Source organism: Anolis sagrei, chromosome 4, assembly GCF_037176765.1.
Source record: "Anolis sagrei isolate rAnoSag1 chromosome 4, rAnoSag1.mat, whole genome shotgun sequence".
NCBI lineage: Eukaryota > Metazoa > Chordata > Lepidosauria > Squamata > Dactyloidae > Anolis > Anolis sagrei.
Window position 1 is genome coordinate 143,926,307 of NC_090024.1, and position 24,111 is coordinate 143,950,417.

At 37.7% G+C, this 24,111-nt stretch overlaps 1 protein-coding gene across 1 annotated transcript in view; it reads left to right on the top strand.

Moving 5' to 3' along the window:
- Nucleotides 1–24,111, top strand: part of COL11A1 (collagen type XI alpha 1 chain) — a 299,114-nt gene that overhangs the window by 167,031 nt on the left and 107,972 nt on the right. Inside the window, exons 31-35 of the mRNA XM_060774023.2 lie at nt 5,983–6,036; nt 11,111–11,164; nt 16,535–16,579; nt 16,731–16,784; nt 16,890–16,934. Coding sequence (XP_060630006.2) covers nt 5,983–6,036; nt 11,111–11,164; nt 16,535–16,579; nt 16,731–16,784; nt 16,890–16,934 — 252 coding nt within the window. The remainder of the gene's footprint in view (nt 1–5,982; nt 6,037–11,110; nt 11,165–16,534; nt 16,580–16,730; nt 16,785–16,889; nt 16,935–24,111) is intronic.

The window sequence follows — 24,111 nt, forward strand, 5'->3', positions numbered from 1 at the left end:
CAGTCTCGATAAAATAGTGAAGAGTAGAGACATCAGACTGGCAACAAAGATCCGCCTAGTCAAAGCCATGGTATTCCCTGTAGTCACCTACGGATGTGAGAGCTGGACCTTAGGGAAGGCTGAGCGAAGGAAGATCGATGCTTTTGAGCTGTGGTGTTGGAGGAAAGTTCTGAGAGTGCCTTGGACTGCGAGAAGATCCAACCAGTCCATCCTCCAGGAAATAAAGCCCGACTGCTCACTGGAGGGAAGGATACTAGAGACAAAGTTGAAGTACTTTGGCCACATCATGAGAAGACAGGAAAGCCTAGAGAAGACAATTATGCTGGGGAAAGTGGAAGACAAAAGGAAGAGGGGCCGACCAAGGGCAAGATGGATGGATGGCATCCTTGAAGTGACTGGACTGACCTTGAAGGAGCTGGGGGTGGTAACGGCCGACAGGGAGCTCTGGCGTGGGCTGGTCCATGAGGTCACGAAGAGTCGGAGACGACTGAACGAATGAACAACAACAACAAGCTTACTGGGTGTGGAAGCTTCTAGGGGCTTTGTTTTGCATGTAAACGACACCTGGTGCTCTGGAGGGGCTCCCTTCTCTAAAAACTCTGTCACATCCTTTAGATGCAGAACAAAGCCCTTAGAAGCCCCAGCCTTTACAGCAGAATTTCTCAAATGGTGTTCTTCAAATATTTTGGTCTTCAGCTTCCACAATTCCTAACATCTACTAAAGTTGCTGGAATTTCCAAAACACCTGGAGGAGCACAGTTGGGAAACACTGCTCAATAGCAAGAAAAGATGGTGAGGGAGGGAAGGGATGCAGTGGCCATACGCCCATAGCAATGCTTGTTCAGCATTGCTATGGGGGTATGTGAGGTTTTGGCCCCCTGTGTGGGCAGCAAATGTGCAGGGAACTGGAAGTTTATCTGTGGTTCCCTGCACATTTTCTGTACTGTGGAAGGGATTGTATATGTCATTCAGTGTTTCTCAAAATGTGCTTCTCCAGATTGAGAAGCACAGATGTCTTGGACTTCAGCTCCCACAATTCCTAACAGCTGGTAAAATGGCTGGAAGCTGAAATCCAAAACTTCTGGAAGAGCACAGTTTGAGAAACACTGATGTAATTAGAGAAGAGATGTATATGTTGCGCAATTGTTGCTACTGTTGTCTGCGTGTTGTTTATCTGTGAGTTTTTATGTTTAAAACAATTAAAATATGGGGGAGGGGAGAGAAGGGAAATCATAGAATCATAGAGTTGGAAGAGACCTCATGGGCCATCCAGTCCAACCCCCCTGCCAAGAAGCAAGAAAATTGCATTCAAAGCACCCCATATGGCCATCCAGCCTCTGTTTAAAAGCTTCCAAAGAAGGAGCCTCCACCACACTCCAGGGGAGAGAGTTCCACTGCTGAATGGCTCTCACAGCCAGGAAGTTCTTCCTAATGTTCAGATGGAATCTCCTTTCTTGTAGTTTAAAGTCATTGTTCCATGTCTCCAGGGTAGCAGAAAACAAGCTTGCTCCCTCCTCCCTTTGACTTCCTCTCACATATTTATACATGGCTATCATGTCTCCTCTCAGCCTTCTTCAGGCTAAACATGCCCAGCTCTTTAAGCCGCTTCTCATAGGGCTTGTTCTCTAGTTTCAAATTTTATTTTACCCATTGGCTTGGTTTTCAGTTCTTGCATACAAAAATAGAGATAAAATATACAGTATGTTGTTAAGAAGATTCCTAATGCAATGAATGTGGATGGATTGAGCATTTGGTACTGAATGATAATGATATAGTTACTACTGCTTTTTTTGTGAACATGTAAGAAAGATATCAGTCAAAGGGACAGAAAACAGGGACAGTTTGTAGTAAGTTTGTAGTAAGAACTTTGTTTTCAATTTTCTTTTCACATTCTTTAAAGAGTTTACTTGTGAATGACTAGTATTTTTCCCTCTAATTAAAAACAGTGCAGCGGCCCCAGTCTGCATCAGAAATCTTGCTTTTTCTTCCTTTTATTTTTTTAAAAACAGTTTGCTGTTGGTCCTAATTTAAATGAGCCCTGTTCATTTTCATGTTTCCCATATATTCCTTTACTCCAGGATTTTAAGCAATATTTTATATTTTTCCCCATTTATTTATTTCTGTGTCATGGTGGTGCTGAGTATACACAACCATATATAAGTGTGTATACACATATCTCTTGGAAATATAATTGATGCTTGCCAGATTGTGCTTGCTAGATTGTGGCTCTTCTTTTAACCAAAGAAGAACTAATGTGTTTTTCACCATTCACAAGTTACTTTCATATGCCCTGCCATTCCTGGACACAAGCTACAGTCATTATGAATTTAAGTTTTCATGCAAGTACATTTCTGTTTTACAAGGAGGTCAGCTTGATATTTCTTGTAAGGATTTTTACTCATATCTTTCAGCAATTCTCAGGGTTCCTCTGAGAAAAACCAGTCAATGATCTAGAAATTTGATAAGAGAAGGAAAGTACTTTGTTTATTATTTGATACTGGTGACCTTTATAAGGTGGTATAAAAATACCTCAAAAGTTAGGTCACTCACTCCAGAAGGCATTCCTCTCAGCTTCACTTAACTTTTGGGAACTGTGCAGGAATTAATGGTCCCCACAATGTTGCAAGACATCCTGCCAGCTGTTAACAAGGTCATGCATCAAGAAAGGCAATATTATAATTACGGATGAATGAAAACATAATTGGAATTTCATGACTGAATTCAAACTAAAACCCACTTCTATTAAAAATAGAATAATGACTATCAATTCTGACCCCCCCCCCCCCCCAAAGGCAAATTCCTATTCATCTTCTTCCATCTGTGTATATGGTATAGAAATATGATGATAAATGTAGAATTGGATGCAAAGACATATGGGTGGAAGGGGAAAGCTGCTCTTTTATTTTGTGAATGTTTGCAAAAGAATTTCAATATGAGTTTTCATAATACTAGAATACAGGAGTTCATTTTATTTTATTTACTTCATTTTTACCCCACCTTTCGCCCCTCAGGATATTCATGGCGTCCTACAACTCTGGCAAGAATTCAATGCCAATAAAATCAAAAAATAAACCATAAAACATCAACTCAATGTCCTCAATACTTCTATTTGTTTATTACATTTATCCATTGTCATTTTATTGTTGCTCTTTTTTGCATGCCTTAATTTTTTTTCAAACTTACAGTGACCCTAAGGCAAACATATCACAGGATTTCCAAAGTATGATTTGTTCAGAGAGGTTTTCCATTGCCTGAGGCTGAGAAAATGTGACCCCATGGGTTTCAGTGTGTTTTGTACTGAAATCTCCCAGAATCCTGGTCCAACAAAAAACCATTACCGCTCCCCCACATATAATTGTACAAGTATAAGTTGAACTCCTGTAGAACCTATGTATTCTAGCATTATGAAAACTGATTCTCACTTATCTTCCATTTAAATTATCAATCAAACATAAATTGCAAGATAAAAGGATGAGTATATAAACTCATTAAGTAACTGTTAAAAGTTAAAGATGCATCTGTAGCCATGATATAAACAAAAGGAGGCAATACTATTTACCAACAGAGAAGTCCTGCACCACCAAATATTTTTCCACAGATGGAACATGATCCTTGGTTTTAGTTTAACCCTTGTTCTATTATAGCTTTATCATCTATTATAGATTTAGTCAAAGCTGCCGGAGGGACAGCTTTGGATCCAATCCATGTTTTTGATTGATTCCCTTTTCATAAAAATATAGCATCGCAAAGGGTTTTTTAATCTATTATTTCAAAAGTTTGTGTATCACAAAGTTCGTGTATCACACACTAACTACATCTATGACAATATTTTCAGCAACAATATCTTTCTTTATTTCTTTTTTCATTTTTCTTTTTTCTTTCTTTCTTTCTTTCTTTGGGTAATTCCCATTTGGGTCACCCTCTTTCACCTTTAGATGTTGTCTCAGTAACCTAGTGTAACAATTTTAAAAGTGTAGATTCCAAGTTTTACAAACATTTCTAAAAGATTAGAGCTAAGAGCAGCAGTAAAGTTGGTAGAAATTATAATGAAATTATTATAAGTAACCATTGGTTAGAAAAATGTTTTGTTTCCACGAGCAACCGATTCCCCATTGCCTGCCTCTATTTCTGTTGATTTGGGGTGTTAGATCACACTAGTAAATGGACATAATTGTGTGTGGAATTCTATTTTATATCCTAGAGGCATAGTCTTCAGATCAATAGGCTATATTTTATTAGTTTTGGTTTTTATTGGCTCTTTCCTCCAGGTTTGATAAATACAGCCATAGAGACTAGAATGAAATTCCCTAGCTAGTTTTATTTTGCCAAAACACGTCTAGCTCTGTCTGTCCTGTAATAAGTGGACCCAAAAGCTAGATTGTTTGTAAAATGAATGTTTCGGCCCATAAGAGGAGATTGTAGGCGGGTGAAGTGTTTCTGTATAATCCAGTTTGGATGGACAAGAGGAAAGGACTGTGTGCAAAAAAAATTGTTCTAGCTTACCATTATTCTTTGATTTCTTGCTGCAACTTGCAGAACCTCACCAAGGAGTATATGTATTTCTTTGCTTCCTCTTTCCTTTTCAGTCTGGGTGGATCCAAGTGTCACCTTTCACTATGTTCTACATTCACTTTCTGGCTAAAAGCATGTACATTAAGGCACATCTAAAGTGACCATTTAACTCAGTGTGGAATCAGATCAACCTGCAGGCATCTATAAAATGTATGCAGGTTGTCCCAGTTTAAATCAGGGAAAGCCACTTAATGTGGCTCTATCCTAAGTTTAAAAAATAAGGGTAAAGCCAGAATCCTACATCAGGATTAGGTTTCCTCCTGCATTTTGGAAGTGCAGAAGCCCACCACTGATCCCTATGCAGAATTGGCAGTGGGTGTCTCGTCAGCTATCCAATACTCACCATTGTTTTAGGCCCGGGCATGTGGGATGACTGTCTCAGTCAAATGGCATGGAACTAGGAAGAGGAAGCTGTAGACCATGTAAGATGCCTTTTCCCTCATTTTGTCTGGCAGCAATACTATGGAAAACAGAATGATATTCACTCCCCGCCTAGTGACACCAAACTGGCGTTAGTGTGACTAGGCAGTAGGAACATCATCCCACAACTAAGATGGTTTGGGGTGTCCCTATTGGGCCACAATGTGACTAGAACTGGCATTTTGCATGCCAGTTCTGCCCCACATTTTGTAGTCATGTAGAAGTGGACTTAGTGTTCCTTAGCTTACGTCTTTGAATGAAAAAGAGTAGTCTACTAATTTCACATTTGTCAGAGCCCCTTTAGCTAAGATTACTCTTACTTTTCAAACAGGAAAATTTCTTCATGTGTGTGTCTGAATGATGAGCTATGAACAGTTGTTCTTTAGGTATAATTCTTAATCATATTACCAAAGGCAGTCCTTAGGTCACAAATTTTGACCCAGAAACTTCAAAACTTGAGATGATCCAGAACAAATGACATTCATCCTAACAGAATCATATTTGCATGTCATATGCATGTATTTCTTTCACCCTCTTGCTGTCTTCATTGATTAAATGGGTTTCACAAAGTTTTGGAAATAAAAAGGTCTATTAATATCTCACACCTCATCTACAGTGACCATTTAATGCAATTTCAAACCAGTATTGAAAGTAGTTCCACCGTGCAGATGACTGCATAGGAAATCCTGGAACCAGTTTGAGACCTGGATGATAAATACAGAACTACAAAGTAGTAATGCACATTAAGGGATTTCTTTATCGTGCTTTTGTGGGAGTTTGCTCTTTGGCCACCACAGTTTGAAGCTAGCTTCAAATTGTATTACATGATCAGTGTAGACAGAGCCTTAATCAGAGGTGAGAGGAAGATTAGTGTGCCTACAAGGATTGATAACTCTTTGGTCTCAGGTCTAATTTGATAAATTGTGTAATTGCCACTTGAATACCATGAACCAAGTGAAAAACTATCATTTCCCCTTTCTTTACCTACAGGGCAAGCTTGGTGTTCCAGGTTTACCAGGATATCCAGGAAGACAAGGGCCAAAGGTAAATTTGTTCTCTAAATGTCAGTATTGGAAAACATATGTGCTAAATGCAGTGTTAAAGGTTGTTTGAGTTATGTGGGGCAGCAGTTTTAAGCAAGTGGTAAGCATCCATATATATTGTATCTGTAATTAAGTCCACATGTTGCATTCATCATCCTGAATGAGAAGTTATATTGTATCTATAATGAAGTCCACATGTGGTTTACATTTTCCCAAATGAGGAGGTGATCTAATAATCCAGTTTAATTCAGTTCATCCAACTTAATCATGGTGGTAGTTGTGTTGAGAGCCATACAGCTATGAAGCTAAGATATGACACTGCCCCATTCTAAATCACAGTGACAAAATAAATTGGGGTAGCCAGCCTTTGCACGTCTGGAGCCACAGTTCAGTCTTCTTTGCTGTCACATCAAACCTATCAATCGTAAGACACAAAGATATAGGACAGTTCTTTCAATTTTTGATGAGATGGTTTATTGTATGAGTAAAGAGTTAGTATTAGGGAGGAAGCTGCATTCCTACAGTGTGCAAAATCTGCAGTTCCTGGAGGTCTCACAAATACACATGTTTCCTTAAGAAAATCATTGGAGTTTCTTGTTGAGGCTTGAAGACTATAAAAATGACTCTAATAGGTTTCACTTTGCTATAAATGGATGACAAACTATGTGCTCAGTATAAACATCAGCTGTACCTCTACTTGTAAAAATCATTCACTCTTAAGGTAGGCAAACAATATTATAATGATCTATCTATCTGGGTTGTCACTTGTAAACTAATAATATTTTTTCTGTCTTTTAGTAGATTCATTGGGACTTTTTTTGTTTCTAGTTATAAGTATGTATACCTTACTACTCTAGAAAAGGAAGCATAGGTTAAAAGGGGGAGGAGACTGCTATTCGTCTGAACTTTTATTTGTGTACAAAGCACATTGGCCTCCATAGGTAAAGATGGCATTTTAAAAAGGGAAAAAAAACTTTGAAGACTGCCCATTCTTGTTTAGCATTTAAGTTTGTTTCCTGAGAAAGATGTCTGATTAAGTTGCATCTTACACACAGTACTGTGCTCCTGAGGCAACAGTATGTCTTTGTACCATTGCATTTGGGAGTCATCCCTTTGTAAAAGGACGACAGATTTATATGATTTGTAGGAAAAGCAGGGGATGGAACACATGTGTGCAAAAATGCTAAATCAGAATGGGCAATACCACAAAGTGGTATCATCCCAGTAAGCCAGAGATATGCAAAGTGTAGTATTTTTTAAAATGTTGTATAAAGGCTTTTTCAGAGATGGGGACATAAAAACAAAGTAGATATGCTGCATAGTCATAAGATGTGGCCTCTGTGTTCCTCTGTAGAAATAGTGTGGCCTCCTAGACTCTTATAGTCACCCATTCCTGCTTTAAGTATAACCAAATAGGCACCTAGGAGTTTAGTCACAACATTTTAATCGCAGGAAAGACATGTTAAATAGATTTCCATGTAGAATGATTGATATGACTTCCAAAAGCATGAAGTACATATTTGTGGGGATTAAGAGTGAAGAATCCTCACTAAGGGGGATAAATGTATTATTTATTTATTTCAAACATTTGTACCCCATCCTTCTCAACCCCCGAGGAGGGACTCAGGGTGGCTTACATCCGGCACAATTCAATGCCATTACATATAAATAATACATACATTAATACATATAAAACACAGTAAATTGATAACAAAATTAGTTTCAAAATAAAAGTACATTAATGAAAAGTGCAATAATGCTGGCTGTCTAGCCTTATGTAGAAACAAATTCAGTGAGCACAACACAATTGGAAGCCTGTCCGTAGTCCATTTTCCGAACATTATCATTATTACCATTGTCAATTATTTGCCAGCTACCCAAATGGATAAACAATGACTAACTCCAGACCATCTACCCAGAGTCTCTGTAGAGCAGAGCAGCAGCAATGAATATACCAACCTCCTTCCAGTCTATAAAGCAGGAGGTTTGGGGAAGGGACAGCTGAAATATCTGCTATCCTACTTCACTGAAGCAGAGCAGTAGTGCCAACTGTTGGCACCCCTTACCACCAGATCTACAAATCAGAAGACCTTGGGAGGATGAGTGAGTGATATCTCCTCTGCTTTGCTCCCTAAACCTACAATAATCAAAACTGCAAGTGCGGTGGCCAGCTGTAGTAGAATGTTATACTCAGATCCTCTATACCATTTTGGATACATTCTTGATCATTTAAATCTTTAAGAATTTTGTCAATGTTTTGTAGCACAATCCTTCAGGACATTCTGCTATAATTTTCTATGGTAATGAACACACTCCTGGTAATGAACAGGAGAATCTGAGAGTTAGATTCATTCGTATTTTAGACCTCGATGAACACTAACCCTAATCACAGTTCCTCCTGTGGGGGAAGAAAGAAAAACATTTCAGAGAGAAAAAGATAGTTGAACCACACATTCTCAGTTCAGATTTTTAATTAGTTAACTGCTGTTAAAAAAGAGTCAGTGTTACATCTTTAAAGCACATAAAATAGACTGATAGATACAGATGGAACCATAGACCCATCTGCTAGAACATCTATCCTGAATAACTACCTGGTCCTGTGTGATATGTTTGCTAATTCATTGCATGAAAAGTACCACAGGTTTTTTAATTATTAGTGGGGGTTTTTTTTGTAAAACTTTAAATGGAAAGATAATATTAAGCCCCTTTTAAGTATTAGGCATCCATGTTTATTATGAATCTCCTTTCATTTTCTTCAGGTGAACTTTTTGTCCTCTTTTAAGGCAACAGTCTGTATTAATGTGATATACTGCTATTGCCATGGAAAGTATTCATCAAGAATATTCATCTTCAAACATAGGGCTTTGATGCACCTGCTTTTTTAACCTAAACGCCTGAGATTTCCATCTTTTCCTTTTTCTTTATTTTTCACTGTCATTGCTTCAAAACTCTCATGCAGTTTCTTAAGATCAAAGAGATCTTCCATTATTCAAAGTGTGAACACAAACGACATACTTCAAAGAAAATCTGTGGCCTTCCCCCCCGAAACAGAGGTGTCAGATTGAATTTTATTAAGCCAAATCTTCATTACATTAAAACTGAAATTAGGCAGTGTTCATGGCTTAATATTTTCAAGAGGGTTGAAAATGTTGAAAACCCTTGAAAAGTATGGCCATTAAATTATATTGCAAGCTTCGGGTTTTGTGCTATGATTTCATCTGTGAGCCTCACAGTCTTATGGTCTTTCTGTGTTGCTTGGCTGCAATACTAGGGCCATGTCAGTGTGGCCCAGAACAGTTCTTTGCTCCAACGTCAAAGGCAAAATATTTTCAGTAGAAGCAGAAGTTGACAGGCACTCCCATAATGCCTCTGTCCACTCCACTGAGTGCACTAACCTTGGAAGAAGCTTTCTTTTTTAAATAAATAAATAAATTATTATAATCTTTTTTTAAAAAAATTGAAACATATAATATTGTTCACACACACAAAAAGATAAAACTAAAAAGAGGTGGGAGTTGTGGAGCTCTGGCTAGTAGATTAGTAATATAAATATCTGCTGTATCACTGAAGAAGAGACAGTGGTTTGGGGAGATAAGAGAATATATATATATACACACACACATATGCTATAGTTGTTACATCCATATATTCCACATAAGTATTATTATACACATCATCTAAAAAATTTTAAAGTTCCAAATATCCGCTATAGCAAAGCAGATACATTTGTTTTGTCATCCAATGTCAAAACTTGTCATATCTTCTTGTATCCAGTACGCTTTCAATATTCTTTTCCACTGAAATCAGTTCCCTTTGTTAGTAAATTAGTATTGTATACATGAGAATTCATTATATTACATTGTCATGTATTCATTTATTTATTTCTTAACACTTCTGAAACGTTATGTATTTGTATAACAGTATATGCTTCTAAAATATCTAAATAACAAGGTTTACAATAATTTCTGTTCAAATCAGAAAGTACTATTAAATCAATTATCTAAGGCCTGAAGAGTCAAGCCCCGGGGCACTTGTGTACTCCTTTACATTTTGGTCATCATCATGCTTAATTAAATACGTATCATCTTCCTGCAGATACAAGGCAGAACAAGCACAAGGCCAAAGTACCATTGTCTATGCTAGCTAAAACATATGAGAGTTGCAGTCTCATTAATAGCATCTGGAGGGTCACACTTTCCCCACCTGTGGAGCAGCCAATGTTGGGTTGAATGAATTAATTTGGTATGGCAGTTTCATGCATTATAATTTTACAAAAAAAATTGCCTCACCCTTTGGACTTTTATATATATATTGTTGCAATTTATCCTTGTTGGTTGCTATCTGCTGTCCTGACCATGCAAATAGATAATGAAAGATTTATCCTGTATATATGATTTTTATCTATCGCTGTTCTTTCATTCATTGACTTTTCTTTACTGAAATGACCCAAGATATAGATGTATTAAAATGATTCCATTATTAATGTTTTTAATGCATTCCGGACTTGAAGAACCATGGTAAGCTAACAAGAGACCAGTTGCCAGTAATGATTTTCATACTGATAAGTATGTTGTCCCATCAGATTAATATATGACGTGATATAATGCACTTTGTACAACTTACATGAACCTGAGTGGCTGTGCATGTGCTTTGCATAGGCAAGGCCCTTGGTTCAACCCCTGGCATTTCCAGGTATAACTATAGCTATAAATTAACCCTTGTTGGAAACCCAGAAAAGTTCTGCCAGTCAAAATAGATTCTGTCGAGTTGAATGTATCAATAATCTGATTGAACAGATGCCTTGTCCCTGTGTTTTTCTGTTCTACTTTCTTATAGGACTTTCTCAGTGCTATAGTTGCTACATGGTCATGGATGTTTCCCAATTAAACATGTCTTTTCTGATGTAACTACTCATGCAGTATAAAATGTTTTGCAATTGGCCAGGTAGTTAATAAATCCACCAAAACCATGATCACTCTTATTATAATCTGTAGTGAGTAAATGATAGATGAAATGTCTGTTACTGTCCATTTATTTAATTGTCAGTAAACTGAATGTTTGTGTTTTTCCTACAGGGCTCCACAGGTTTCCCAGGATTCCCAGGTGCCAATGGAGAGAAAGGTGCAAGGGTATGATATACATTCTTCATAATGTGGCTTGTGAACAGGAAGATCACACTATTAGTCAATTCAAAGGATGAACAAATTGGGTGGTTGTCCATTATATAGTGACCTAAATCCAGCATGGCTCTGAGGAGCTTTTTTGCTTCCTTCATGTAGCTATTATAGCTCCCTGACACTGAGGTCTGGAAGGGTTCCTAGCTTACTAAACCAGACTTGTGGGCTGCATGAGAAGAGCAGATTGTTCATATTTCAGTGCAGTAAAGGAAGAAAAGCCTACATATCTCACCACATGTGGTTCAGTGTCAATAATTTATTTATCATATTTATCATATCAGAATTATTTCTTGATTTGAGACATGGGCATACTGGCTGATATCCGAACAGGGGATGGGCCGGAGATGTCATTACCCTGGTTCCTTCATTATTGGCTGCTACTTCCCGGCAGATGGTGCAATACCAACTAAACAGTATAGTTTCTCCAGTGGTGTAGGGCATAGACATCCTGTGATAATGCAGCATGTCTCATTAAGAGCCACATCCACTGTTTTATCATGATGAGATATGTTCCCACTGGACATGCATACTCAGCAGCAGAGTAGCAAAGTGCAAGGGCAGATGTCTTCACTATATCTGGTTGTGATCCCCAGATTGTGCCAGTCAGGTTTCGTATGATATTGATTCTAGCACCCTCTTTTTGCTTGATATTCAAGCAGTGCTTCTTGTAGGTCAGGTCCAGGGCAACTCCTAGGTATTTGGGTGTGCTGCAGTGCTCCAGTGGATTCCTTCCCAAGTAATCCTCAGAGCTTGAGATGCTTGTTTTAAGATGAAAACCACACATCTATGTTTTAGATGGATTAGGAATCAACTAGTTTTCCCTGTAATAGGCAGTGAGAGCACCTCAATCTTCGGAGAGTGTCAATAATGACCATCTCATAACCTGCCACTTGCAGTTTGGACAACCCATATCTTCGAAAGTGGCATAGGTGGTGGTATATCTATGATGGTGAGTCCATGGTCCAGCGAATAGTCATTCATGGAGCAGTCTGTGCCTTGGTCAGAAAGAGAATAGAGAAGACTCACTTGTGCCAAACTGCATTCTCATCATAATTTCACATTTTACATTGGTTTTTGACTACTGGCACAGCTCTATTTCCAGTAAGTCACATAATATTGGTTAGAAACCAGAGGGAGAGGAGCAGGAGGCAGCAGAGGCATTTGTAGTTAAGAACTGACAGCAGTCCGCATTTCCAGTTAATTATAAAACAAGCCTGCACTTTCTTCTTAGGGGGATTTCTCTTGAATCTTTTATGCATTCAAATTTGCCAGCACTCTTTTATTTAACATATATACACACACATAGAGAGAGCAACAGGAAAAATAAAACAAGTATGCAAAAAAATCATATTTAAATGGCAGTAAAAAGTCAAGATGGAGCTGCTTTGTTTATCTGGTTTGGGTGGATGGAATATATAACGCAGAGTTGGCAAGTGCTAGAAGGTCACTGCATCGCTATGCATAAAGCTCAACTGGATGTGGCTGATCACTTGTGGTAGAAATAGGATGAAGTCATCAAAGGGGAAAAAAGATGACTTGAAAATTGTGCTTGATGGTAGCTTAGCGTGCCATTAAACAAAACTGAAGTAATGTCTATCATTACTCTGCCCTCACTCCATTTTATTTAAATCAAAAGTAGGTCTGCAGATTCATCACTTCAGATATGAAATTAATGTGAGGTAATTGTATTTCCAGCATCCTTGGAAGGTCCTTAACTGTATTCATTTTCTCCAAGAGTGATTTTATCTGAGCTGCACGCATGACTCTTTTTCAAAAGCTCAGAACTGGGAGTGCTAAGTGATGTTCACGTCATCCTTTTATTTATTAAAAACACCTTATTCTCCACCAGAAAGGTTCCCAAAGCATCTCACACAAGATCAACAGCAATTTTCCTTCATTTGTTAGTATTCTTTATTATATTAAAAGGTTTTCTTAACATTAATAGAAAAAATATATGAGGAAAAAAGAAAAAATAGAAAAAGAAAAACGGATTAGGAAAAAGTATGCATAAACTTTTGATTTTCCTCATGGTAGAGTATTTAAAAAAATATTTCTCAGATTATAACAACTATTGATACTTCTTCATTCAAAATCCCCAGTAACATACTTGCCTCATGTTTCTGCAAAATAACTTGTTAAAAACTAGAGTCTACATGTTAATTTCATTTTTTTATTAATAAGTGTTTTGAGATTCCCAATCCTTTAAAAATATGTCATTTTTCTCTAATGGACATATATAACCCACCCACATCTACTAAACCAGGCTATAACAGGAACCCACATTTTTCCTTTAGCATTACAATACTGGCATGTTGAATGATGATTATTTCTTCCTCATAATAAGACAAATAATGATTACTTTCTTATAGTAAGACAACCCTGTAATTGGCAGCTATTATTATTATTATAACAATCCTCCTCCTTCTTGAAATCCATAGCAGCTGAAAACATAAAAATAAATTTAATTAAAAACTTAGACTATAAATATTAAAATATTGAAATATTAAAATTCAATTATTAAATCAGTTTAATTAAAACATAATTTAAAATCTATGGAATACATATATCTACTAACAAATTATTTTTAGTATAGCCAGAGGCATCCTTATACAGATATTTCATTATTCTAAAGCAAATATGCTTCATTGATTATTTATTTATTTATTTATTTGATGCATTTATTAACCGCCATTCTCAGCCCTTTAGGGTGACTCACCAACATATTATCTCTAATCTAATTGAAACCCTTGTATCTCACCTAGAGTTTCCTACCCAGTCCATCTCTTATGGGCATAATTCATGCAAGCCAACATAACCTGAAAAGAAGACATTGTCCCGAGTATATAGTTCACATTAATCTTGGTTACATTATTTATTCCTTCAGCTGCTTCAGTCCTCTGCACAGAAGCTCACATTCTCCATCTTTTCTCTCTTAGATATTTTCTCTTCCCAAGGCCCCATCTCCTCTCTAACCTGGGTGCCATTGATCTTTAGTACACTTTCTCCAAAACACCTTCTTTCCTCTTGTATTGAATTTCATTGTGTCAGCCAGTTCTTCCAAATTAGTTATTTCTGCATCCTTCCCTTCAAGAACTTTTGGCTTGCTTGTATTTTTGGACTCCCCTCAACCTACTTCTTTATACAAAGTAAATTATTTTTTTATGAAAATAAACTTGTGGAGTGATATTTGTTTGAGCAAGACACAAAGCATTTTTGTAAAACACCAAAAGGGTAGGAGTTGTACAAATTTTGTTTTGGTAGAAAAGTCTCAGACATCAGACAGAAAACCATCTTGCTTCATATAAGGTGACTATGTCCACTAGATGGTATCCTTACATGTTGAGACCTCTTTTCTCATTGAGGGCAAGAGCATTTCTTTACTTCCCACCTCTAGTTTGTCCCTAAGACATTGTGATTTTTTTTTAAAAAGTATATGGCATTACTTTGTATCATCTATTCAGAGGAGTTAAAATTGGCTTTTTAAACTTGTAATTGTCAGCTATCATTTCCATTTCTTGAGATTCTAAATAAGCTCCTCTCCAACTCTTCTTTCTTGTACCAGAAGAGTTTGTGATCTTAAATAGCCTGTCTTTCTTGCTGTGTGGATTTACAATTACAGTCTTGATTGAAAGAGGCTAAAGTGAGGAAAATGGGGAGAGCATGACTGGATTATACTGAAGAAGTGCTTTGAAACAGATGCCCATCTCACTGGGAGCTGAGATGAACTTCCTCCACATAGCTGTTTCAAGTAGCTCTCAGCCAATCTTCAGAAGAATAACTTCAAGCACAGTTTTCCTGTGGGCACCTTATTGAAATGAAGGACAATACAGTGTTCTGGTATCTCCCATTCATTGCAGTGGTGCTTATGGAAGAGATTCTTCCAAAGGCTAGGGCAGTGAGATAGTGAATCTGCTTTGGGTGTTAGCATGGACTTGAGTGGAGCTCTCCAACATGCTGATTCTGTTTCGGGCAGAGTTCAGCACTGTGGATAATGCCTTTCAATTTTGGACTCAAATGAAGTTGCCTTGGATCCTGCTTAGTGAAGAAGGTAGGATGTAAATGTAACAAATAAACCTAGGGCATATATACTTTCCCGCTAACATAAAACCCAAAAACCACTGGAGATCTGAAAGGTAAATTTCTTGCCATGTCATTATTATTATCAAAGGAATAGCAGGACAGGAAAAAAATTGGCAAGTTTCATAATGTTGCTGATTTGAAAATAATGGGGTTTGATTTTAGGCATAATGAAATTTAGTTTCAGTTTCGATAGTGGGATTAACCCATGTGTCTAGAGCACTAGGCTTTAAAATGAACAACAGGGAGCATATTTTGAGCTGAGAGAGCAAATCCCAAAGCTCAGAAAATTGGGTAAGAAGGCAGAGTTTTACAATGCTAAGGAGAAATTGGACACATTTAAATTATCCTACCTTGTTCATGCCCACTATTATTATTATTTATTATTATTATTTATTATTTTAAAATTTTTTGAATGATTACATTTGGCCCAGCCATAGGTTTTAAATGCTTGTTGTTATTGTTATTGTTTATTGTTTACTTTTGTTTATGAGATTTATTTTAACTGTTGCATTGATTGTTTTCTTATTGCTTTTACATGGGCTCAGCCTCATGTAAGCCGCACCGAGTTCCTTGGGGAGATGGTAGCGGGGTATAATAAAGTTTATTATTATTATTATTATTATTATTATTATTATTATTATTATTATTATTATTATAATGTTACCAATACAAATTGTGCAGATGCAGTACATTTTTTGCAAATATAATGAGATGAGTTATTAAAAGCCATATCACAGAAGGGCCAACACAGTTCTTCATGTGACGGAGATCAGGTTGGGAAAGGCTCTCCTCTACACATATTGGCTTGCACTCTCAGTTGCAATGAACACATTTGAAAGGAGAGAAGAGTTATGTGAGAAGGGAGTGCCATTGTTCTCTTTCTTCTTCTTGCCATGCTAATTTCTGATCTTAGCAAGAAATAATAGGGAATGGACAATTGTCTGGATGGATAATTTGCAGAGAGAAATATTAAACTGTGTTTATCTCTATCTTCTCTAACTGCAGCTTGCTCCCTTATGAACCTTTCAGAAACAGCCACGAAATGAGAACTCTTTACATTTTCCATACAAGAAGTAGTTCTGCATTTTCAAAAAAAAAGTGATCAGTATTTGAATAAGCTATTTATCAAAACTTGAATGCAAAGCAGGTAGTCAGATATAGCATATAGCTTTTGATCCTAGAAGGCTTTTGAAGCAGCACACCCAGATGCTATAATTAATTTGAATGAACTTTCTGTTCCAGGGCTTGCATGGCAAACCAGGCCCGAGGGGACAGCGAGGACCAACAGTATGTATTGTTCATTTCTGCCCATCACTCTTTTAATGTTATCATAATGATTTCCATATCAATTGAATGGTAGTTTGTTTATGCATGTAGTGCTCAGTAAATGCAATGAATACTAATCATAATCAGACACATGTCTTCTATTGCTCAACAGGGGCCACGTGGATCAAGAGGTCCAAGAGGCCCAACTGGAAAACCTGGTCCAAAGGTAATTTGACAGAATCTTAGAATCTGTTCCAGTGTCAGTTTTACTGGGACATTTTCTTCTCATGGAAGCATACATGTAATCTCTGAATAAATTGATATTTTTCAGGGCACTGCTGGCAACGATGGACCGCCTGGCCCACCGGGTGAAAGGGTATGCTAAGAGCAATTTATATTTCATGTTTTCTTTATGTTTTTACTCTTCCTGGTCTGTGGACCTTTCCTACTTAGCCTTTTGTGGTTGGAATAATAATCTCACAGAAACAAACATAAGAGTATTTTTTCATATAAGGCTGTTTCCAGTTTTATGAACTGTTGTTTCATCTTCCATCCCTTTAACATAATTACCACTGGTGATAATCCTTGAGAATTCTTGGAGAACAGAAGAAGTTCCGGCAGACTGGAGGAGGGCAAATGTTGCCCCTATCTTCAAGAAGAAAAAAAAAACACAAACAATTACCATCCAGTCAGCCTGACATCATTACAGGAAAGATTTTGGAGGAGATAATTAGGAGGCAGTCTGCAATCACTTAGAAAGGAATGCTGTGATTACTAAAAGTCAACATGGATTTCTCAAGAACAAGTCATGCCAGACTAATCTTATCTCTTTTTTTATAGAGTTATAAGCTTGGTAGATGAAGGGAATGCTGTGGATATCGACAAAGTCCCTCACGATCTTCTTACAAGAAAATTAGGCTAGGCAATTCTACTAATAGGTGGATCTGTAATTGGTAAAGCAACCAAACCTGAAGGGTGTTCAGCAATCATTCCTCTTCATTCTGGAAAGAAGTGACAAGTGGAGTACCACAGGGTTCGGTCTTGGGCCCAGTTCTGTTCAACATCTTTATTAATGACTTGGATGAAGGTTTAGAGGGCATGCTTATCAAGTTTGCAGATGACATCAACTTAGGAGGGCTTGCTAATACTCCAGGGGATAAGATCAGAATTCAAATTGACCTTAACAGATTAGAGAGCTGTACCAAAACTAACAAAATTAACTTTAACAAGGACAAATGTAAGATACTACACTTAGGCAGAAAGATTGAAATGCAAAGATATAGGATGGGTGGGGCCTCACTGGACAACAGTCCATGTGAGAAAGATTTTGGAGTCTTCGTGGACAACTAGTTCAACATGAGCCAACAGTGTGATGCAGCAGCTAAAAAAGCCAATGGGGTTTTGGGCTGCATCAAGATCAAGGGAAGTCATGGTGCCCTTTGTATTCCATTTTGGTTAGACTTCACCTGGAAAACTGTGTTCAATTCTGAGCACCACAGTTCAAATCAGATATGGACAAGAGGAGGGCAACTAAAATTATCAAAGGTCTGGAGACCATGTTGTATGAGATGTGTCTTAAAGAACTGGGCATGTTTAACCTGCAGAAGAGAAGGTGAAAGCCTTTGACAACACAAAATTATTTCACTTTGAATCATTGTTTTAAAGGGGAAGCATAGAAGGTATTTTTGTGCATTTAGTCTGGGGGAATCCTAAGGGATTGAAAAATTGGTCCCTGACCCCCACACAATTGACTCTCACACACACGTACCGCAATTACTATTCAGTATGAACTGTTGATAAATTGATGTATTAAGATTGCAGTTCTATGCACATGTACCTGTAAGTACGCTTTACTGCATACAATGGGGCTGATGTTTGCATTAATATGGGGATAAAATAGACTAGGGGAAAAATACTGTGCTTTTAGAAGATGAACAGCTGTGCCCAGCAGGGAGGCATTGTCTTATAAAAGAATTCTCTTTCTTCTCATAGGAAGAAGTACTGTTTCCTATTTTAATGTATTTAAAAAGCAAACAAATATAAATCTGCTAAGCAAAAGAGTTCCCATTTATCCAATTATAATATTTTAATTAATTAATTGAATTGCTGAGTCGTTCTCACAGAAGAGTAACAACTTCAGAATTAAACCGTAGGCAAGTGAAGCCTTTTTCTTGTCACAACTACAGTGTGGCATGGATCGGACTCTGTTAACTACTCCTGCAATATCTGCATAATCACCCAGTAGCATTTAGTTTTCAACAGCTCTTGGAATCTGTAGGTCTTGTGATGCTAGAAGAAATACTCATAGTTATTCATATCCATAGAGTTAAAGCCAAATGTTTTGCATATCTCAGAATACTTCCCCCATTCTGGATAGCTGTGAAGAAATCTAGGAGTATCCCTAAGATGTCCACATTTAGCATGTGCTGATGATTCGGGTTACAAGGACTAAAGGCTTCTCAGTAGACTCAGCATATAACCTGATGTGCTTGAGAACTTCTGTTAGATAAAAAAAAAACCCTTATGAGGTGTTACTGAAACCAGTTCTGCTCCACTGAAGGATGAGGCAGGCAGGTTCTGAATGGGTTCCAAAGTTGTAGTACTTCAAATTATTTGATCAGTTTGTGTAGTGGAACAAAAAAAAGTTCCTCTGATATGGAAGACCCATTTTATTTGGCGTTTCATACATCGGTAACTACATGTTACATTGGACTCAGCATATATGAAAGTGACAAGTGGAGTGCCGCAGGGTTCCATCCTGGGGCTGGTTCTGTTCAAGACCTTTATTAATGACTTTGGTGAAATTTTAGAAGTCATGATCATCAAGTTTGCAATGACACCAAATTGGGAGGGATAGCCAATACTCCAGAAGACAGGAGTAGAATTCAAAATGATCTTAACAGATTAGAGAGATAGGCCAAAACTAACAAAATGAAGTTCAACAGTGACAAATGCAAGATACTCCACTTAGGCAGAAAAAATGAAATGCAAAGATACAGAAGAGGGGATGCCTTGCTTGACAGCAGTATATGTGAAAAAGATCTTGGAGTCCTCGTGGACAACAATGAGCCAACAATGTAATGCAGCGTTTGAAAAAGCCAATGGGATTTTGGCCTGCATCAATAGGAGTCTAGTGTCTAGATCCAGGGAAGTCATGCTACCCCTCTATTCTTCCTTGAAAAGAACATACCTGGAATACTGTGTCCAATTCTGGGCACCACAATTGAAGGGAGATATTGACAAGCTGGAATGTGTCCCGAGGAGGGCAACGAAAATGATCAAGGGTCTGGAGAACAAGCCCTATGAGAAGCAGCTTAAAGCGCTGGGCATGTTTAGCCTTCAGAAAAGAAGACTGAGATGAAACATGATGAGTGCCATGTATAAATATGTGAGGGGAAGTCATAGGGAGAAGGGAGCAAGCTTGTTTTCTTCTGCCCTGGAGACTAGGATATGAAACAATGGCTTCAAACTACAGGAAAGGAGATTCCACCTGAACATTAGGAAGAATTTCCTGACCGTGAGAGCTGTTCACTTCAGCAGTGGAACTCTCTGCCCTGGAGTGTGGTGGAGGCTCCTGCTTTGGAGGCTTATAAGTAGAGGCTGGATGGCCATCTGTCGGGGGTGCTTTGAATGAGATTTTCATGTTTCTTGGCCTACAAGGTCTCTTCCAACTCTACAATCCTATGATTCTGTGATTCTGTGAAAGTATCAATGCAGAATTTGAATAATAAGTGTATTAGTAACTTAATGACCAAGACATTAGGTTGTTAGGTTTGTCTTGTTTCACATGGCTATAGTTACAATTGGTTAAACCATTGTGCTGGCAGGACTGTTGACCAATAGGTCAGTGGTTCGAACCTGGGGAGAGCGGGTTGAGCTCCTTCTGTCAACTCCAACTCCCCATGCAGGGACAAGAGAGAAGCCTCCCACAAGGATGGTAAAACATCAAAAACCTCTGGGTGGCCCCTGGACAACATCCTTGCAGACAGCCAATTCTTTCACACCAGAAACAACTTGCAGTTTCTCATGTCGCTTCTGACATGAAAAAAAAAATACTATGAAGAATCAATCAGGATTTATAATAAAAGGACCTTTATTTAAACAAGTCTGCACTCAACTCCTATCTGTCTCTGTCTCTCTAACCTAGTCTTTATACTAGTATGCTGAGCCACTTACTGGTCACTGTCCCTAAACCTGTTGTCTTCTCTCCTGGGTAATACATTTCTTTTCCTGTCTGCTGTCTTAACCATTCTACTTGGTTCCATATCCAGCAATACATATCTGTACCACCTGAAGATTTCAGAGTTTATTGTGATTGAGGGAACTATTAACATAGAATTATTATACTCATATGCTTGTTCTTATGCACACATACAAACACTCACTCAGGGTTTGTTTCTTTGTCTTTTTATTAAAGCAATTTACATCTTAACAGAAGTATATAATCATCCTCAACAACCATTCAAAGCAATATTCTAAACAGCCACCAGGAACCAAATCTCAGTAAATACCAACTACCAATTGTATTGATTTTTGAAAAGAAATCTTAAACAACCGGCCAATTAGTCTTTTTTCTTCTTAATTCACAAGTGCCTGTTTTTCAGCAGAAGAGGCTTTTTATTTTTAAAGTGGAAGAAACCAACACTCCAGTAAACACAGATTATTATAAAAACAAATGGTCAATTGAAAGATTTATTATGAAATGAACTGTGATTTTCAATAGAAGTATAAAAGGAGCCAAAGCCAATTATCTAGTTCTTACAGTAACATTAGTGTGGCAGATATGGATTGCTTACCATTACACCTGCAGGAACATGTAATAGTTGATGCAGATTATCCAACTAGAAATTTCCATATCAAATTGTTCTATACATTTATTTTTGTTGGTTTATTCATACTATTTATATTTCAAAACAGCATACAATGAATGTGAAAACAATATAACTAAAATACCCCAAAACAAATTTTAAACACATTCATCTTCCATTTAAACATTAATTTGTAGGAATAAAAATACTTAAAACATATTATACGTTAAGAAGTGGCATACCCACTGCACTATCCCAACTAGGTAAAAGCTGAAGGCTTGCTTGCATAGAAAGGTATTTGCCAACTCGTTAAAAGAAAGTATTTATTTATCATGTCAGTATCAACCAGACAATTGTATTATATTTTTAACAATTTTTTAACAAACAGACAAAACAGAGTTTGCAAGCTTGGTAGTTGATTAAATGTCCTTTGACCAGTAGATGGCCACTTGGAGTGCCTCTGGTGTTGCTGCAAGGAGGTCCTCCATTGTGCATGTGGCAGGGCTCAGGTTGCATTGCAGCAGGTGGTCTGTGGTTTGCTCTTCTCCACACTCGCATGTTGTGGATTCCACTTTGTAACCCCATATCTTGAGGTTGGCTCTCCATCTTGTGGTGCCAGAGCAGTCTGTTTAGCGCCTTCCAAGTCGCCCAGTCTTCTGTGTGCCGGGGGGGGGGGGGGAGCAACCAGAAAAGCAACCAGAAAAGAAAGTAGAGAAGGGGCCAACTGAGCCAGGCTTTGAAGAGGATTCCACAGAAATTGCTCTCTCTGAGTCCTCACCAACTGCACCAGTGGGAGTGAGAGACAACCCTCATTTGAAAACCTTATTTTTTATTTTAAAAAATCAAATTACTCCTCCAGATCCAGATTCCTATCATGATAGTTAAATTGAAATGTAGTACTATAATTGTGCAATGTGAAATGGCACTGAGATGGTGAACAAACCTATGATCCCAATAATGCCTACTTTCCAGTAGCAACCATCGTGTTGCATATGCTTCACTGTTAACAACTGATCATTCAGAAATGTGCCCAGTTCTAGATCAAATCTGGATCTAGAATCATGTCTGCAATCTTTGTGCCTAATAACATTGGCATGTGAAGTATGAAAGAAGTAGAAGAGGAAAAAGAATGATAGGACTGGAAGGACAGAAGAAGTGCCCTGCTCGATCAGATCAAAAGTCTATGTGGTCTAGAGTTCTATTCACATAGGAATCATGGAGTTCCTTTATGGTGTCCATGAAGATGTCAAAGGTGGAACTCTTCCAGTTCTGTTCCGTAGCCTCTATTCTCACCCTGTGGTAGTAGAGGTAATTCTGAGCCATCATAACTAGAGCTACTGGCAGCTTCTTTCTTCACGAATCATTATTGCTTAAAGAAAATAAGAACTTGATGAAATGAACACCACAACTTATTTGTTTCTTCTTTTGAAGAAGGAAATGATACTGTTTCCTTTGAAGAAGCATTTGAGAGAATAACTAGCATTGTGACTGATCTTGCAAATGAAAAATAAAAGCTAAATAATACATTTTAAAAGTGCAAGAATCAATTGGTCATATAAATGAGAAGGAAACTGACACGGAATTGCAAAGTAGGCAGCACCGGGGGGGGGGGGGGTGTCTGGCATTTGAAAGAACCATCAACAGACAGGCTGTGAAGCAGACTGGTTGAAGTTAAGAATCACAAGAATTGAATCCAAGGGGGATGACACTTATATCAAAATAAAATCCATCTTCTCCTTTTCTTTTCTCCCATTTTAGCTGTTTCACTGTCTTTTTCAGTGCATTGATATGCTGGGTTTGAGATTTGAGGTCATTTCATGTGAGACAGCACTTTGTTGTTTCCTGTTCTAATTTCAATGTCAAGTTTTCAACATCCTTGTTTAATTTATCTTTCTGCTTAAGCCACTTAAATATTTTCTGCGGTGATTGTTTTAGATCACAGTCCAACACAGAGATTGTCTGCTTTTCAATTTCCAGCAAGCCCTTTTCTACTTCTCACTTTGAAACATTGCTTTAAAAGCATCTTTTCCATTTCTTTCATGGCTTCAGACTTTGCTTCCTCCATGGATTTACAGATTTTGTTTTGGTTTGTTAGTCAGGCTGCATTTGTTGTATGCTGTAATTCTTCTTTGTCAAAGTTCTCTTGTATAACATTAAGCTTGCAAGTCATACTTATTTCCTTGTTTCTCTTCTCCTTTTCCACATATGTGTACCTCTCTTATAATTTTCTTTCCTCTGCCTCCATTTTAGCTAATGTGTGCTCTTCATCTTTCATTTATTGCCTTCAAATTAGATATTTGACACATGGTCAATCTCTGGCTCACATCTCTTTTAGATGTTAGAGGTGATGCTAGATTGAGCTGAAGCTCAGTTCTTATCTGTTATACCTCTGTTATTAGCTTCCTGCTGCTGAATCTACTTTGTACTTTCTGTTTGGTTCTTCCTGGACGTAGCTGCTGTTTTCAGACTCTATATGCAACAAGTTTTGCCTTCGTAAAGTTGTCTTTGTTGCTATATGGAGAAGTTTGACCAATGTCTTATTTATGGTCAAGCCAGAGTGAATCAAACCAATGTGGCAGGATTCTCCAGCATCCTCAAGTAATTTCCTCCCCCATTGTGAGAGCAAGACACCAGATCGATTTTCACATGGTTTTGCTCAGTATGTGTAGAAGATGTCTTTAGTACAATTTTTCTTTGTGAAAGTAAGCAGATATGGTCACATGCACATACACTCTAAGCAAAACT